The 2,479-nt window shown below is 41.1% G+C and overlaps 1 protein-coding gene across 1 annotated transcript; it reads right to left on the bottom strand.

The window, feature by feature from the left end:
- Window positions 1–1,044: 1,044 nt before the first annotated feature.
- LOC117793306 lies at window positions 1,045–2,208 on the bottom strand. Its single transcript, XM_034633593.1, has 2 exons — window positions 2,123–2,208; window positions 1,045–2,059 (listed from the first exon to the last, which is right to left on the bottom strand). The coding sequence occupies exons 1-2, from the start codon at window positions 2,159–2,161 to the stop codon at window positions 1,187–1,189; spliced, it is 912 nt and encodes a 303-aa protein (XP_034489484.1). The 5' UTR covers window positions 2,162–2,208; the 3' UTR covers window positions 1,045–1,186.
- Between the last annotated feature and the right edge of the window lie 271 nt (window positions 2,209–2,479).

Here is a 2,479-nt window from a genome sequence, read left to right on the forward strand (position 1 = left end):
GATGCTGCCAGCTAAAAGTTAACTAAGCAGCACACACACAAACACACACACACATACATACACACTCCCAACCCCCGCCTATCCCACATTACGCCCAATTGTCTGTGTGTGTGTGTGTGAGAGAGAGTGTGCGTGTGTAGGGGCCAAATCGCAACAAATGGAAATTTTGTCAAGCTTGAAATCCTTTTATAATGACAAAAGGTTTCACCTCTAAGCCGATTACAGCAACGGAGACACTTCACTCCGACATGGCCAGGGCTACAGCATGCTCTTACCCCAAGCACACGAGAAAGAAAGAGAGAGAGAGTGAGAAAGAGAGGGATGAAGAATGTAGTAAAACCAGCAAGAGATGGAGAGAGAGAGGGAGAGAAGTCGCATTTGAAAGTTTGCCAAATGCGACGCTTACTTTTGTAATTAGTTTCCAGTCGAGCATAGAAAAAGTGGAAGGGAAACATTCCCTGGTAAGTAAAACAGGCACATCTTCATCGAAAACCTCTATAGGAAAATGTCTCTTAGGAGGCTCTGTGGTCAAGGAAATGGGGAAAAGGGTACAGCACTCAAGTGTGGAAAGTATAACATCATTTTGGAAATGCGTTAAATATACTCTGCTTTGAATATCTACATATTGGGTAGAGGAAAAAAATCGTGATTATTATCCCCTATATTGTAGAAACCTATATAAACAAGATGAGGTACTTATAGTTTATAGTATTTCTACTTTAGTCACTCCCTGGTCCAATCTCTCTATCATCAATCTCTATAGATTAATTTTATTTTTGAAATTTTTAGAGAGTGTTTTAATTATAGCTTCTGCCTTAATATTATGTGGCAGCCCACTGTTGTTACACTGCAAAAAAAGTGTTTGGCTCTAGATCAATTTTTGTTGATGACAAATCGTAATTTTAATACTTTTGTCCTAAAAATCTTAATTGCGTTTTTGTTTGTAAGTTTCTATATAAAAGCTGTTTTTTTTTTGCAAAACATATGGTATATAAAACTTATATTCCTGACCTTTAAGGTCGGTTTCTTATCAGTGTAGCTAATTAGAAAAATATATTAATAATTTTAAGTAAACAGCAGGACAATTAATCCTTTAACTGTTGCTTAACAATGAAAGTTAACTATGAGGAGCACAAAAATATTCAACAAATTGGCAGCAAGTCTGTTAATGTTCTTAAAAGATCTCTCAGACACGAGCATCATCAGAATCGATATCACTGTAGCTCTCCTCGTTGGCAAGCGGCGGCTCCGATGGACTTGGATTGGAAATCGGCTGGAGTTCTTGATGCAACAGCTCCGACATGCTGCCCAGATTGAGATCGGTGTGCCGCATTGTGGCGCTGCTGTCACAGTCTGTGAAACAGCCGATCAGACGACCATGACCAAGGTCATTAACATGACCATGACCATGACCATAAGCGCGACCATGCCTCTGACCTAGACCCTGACAACGACCAGGTCCAGCACCAGGACCATGACCATGAGCGGGAATATGACCATGACCACAACCAAACGTAAGAACTTGGTCTCTTCTGTTGCCAAGACCATGGCTTTGAGCATGAACATGTCCAATTGGCGGCCATTCGGCAGCTTCGGTGCACACCACTTGGTTGTTGTCAGCACCACCGCCAATACGCAAAATGCTGGTGCCATGCATGACGGTCATGTGATTGACCAGATTGCTCATACGCAGCGTGTCCGCGGAGGGAACCGCAGCACAGAGAGGACAGATAACTGGTGTGTTATCGCCAAGATGCTTGGACTGCACGTGCTTCACCAGCTCCTTCGCTGCATGCCCCATTTTGCCGCAGATGGGGCAAGTGAAGCTATCAGCACACAGGTCCGGTATCTCGGCACCATTAAAGTGCAACTCGCGTGCAGCACGATCTAAGAGGCATTGAAATGGATGATTCCTGCTATGATCTGCCGTCTCTAGCTCACTCTCGTAGCACTCGGAGCATAGATCGTAGTTGTCACAGCGAAGACACTTATAACGATAACCAACTAGATTCGTCTTCTCGCAGCCATCGCATGTGACATCCCAGTGCAGTGCCATTATCTGTACGGTACAAATAAATTCATTTAACAATTATATTCACATTATTTTTTACTATGTACTCACAATCGGTTGACTGCTTTTCAAAATTCCATATTTTGTCATCAAAATAGTTTTCTGACTTTATTTTTCTTCACAATAATTCCTTTGCCATCTTCACTGACAGTTGCCAACTCGGCTCGAATTCATTTGACAGAAGACAGGACCAAAATAGTTTGATTTGTCAACAAAATTAGGAAACTCCAAACTCCAACTCCAAATGCAGGTCTGGTCGGAATAATATTAAAATGATTTAGTTAATCAATGCATCGGTTCACAAATGGTTTTTTCGGTCTTTTCTTCTAAAATTTTTGAATGGATTTCATTAATAAATGCACAGGATTTTATTTTAAAATCGGTTTTTCTGTAAAATTGTACAAAATT

Source organism: Drosophila innubila, chromosome X, assembly GCF_004354385.1.
Source record: "Drosophila innubila isolate TH190305 chromosome X, UK_Dinn_1.0, whole genome shotgun sequence".
Classification (NCBI taxonomy): domain Eukaryota; kingdom Metazoa; phylum Arthropoda; class Insecta; order Diptera; family Drosophilidae; genus Drosophila; species Drosophila innubila.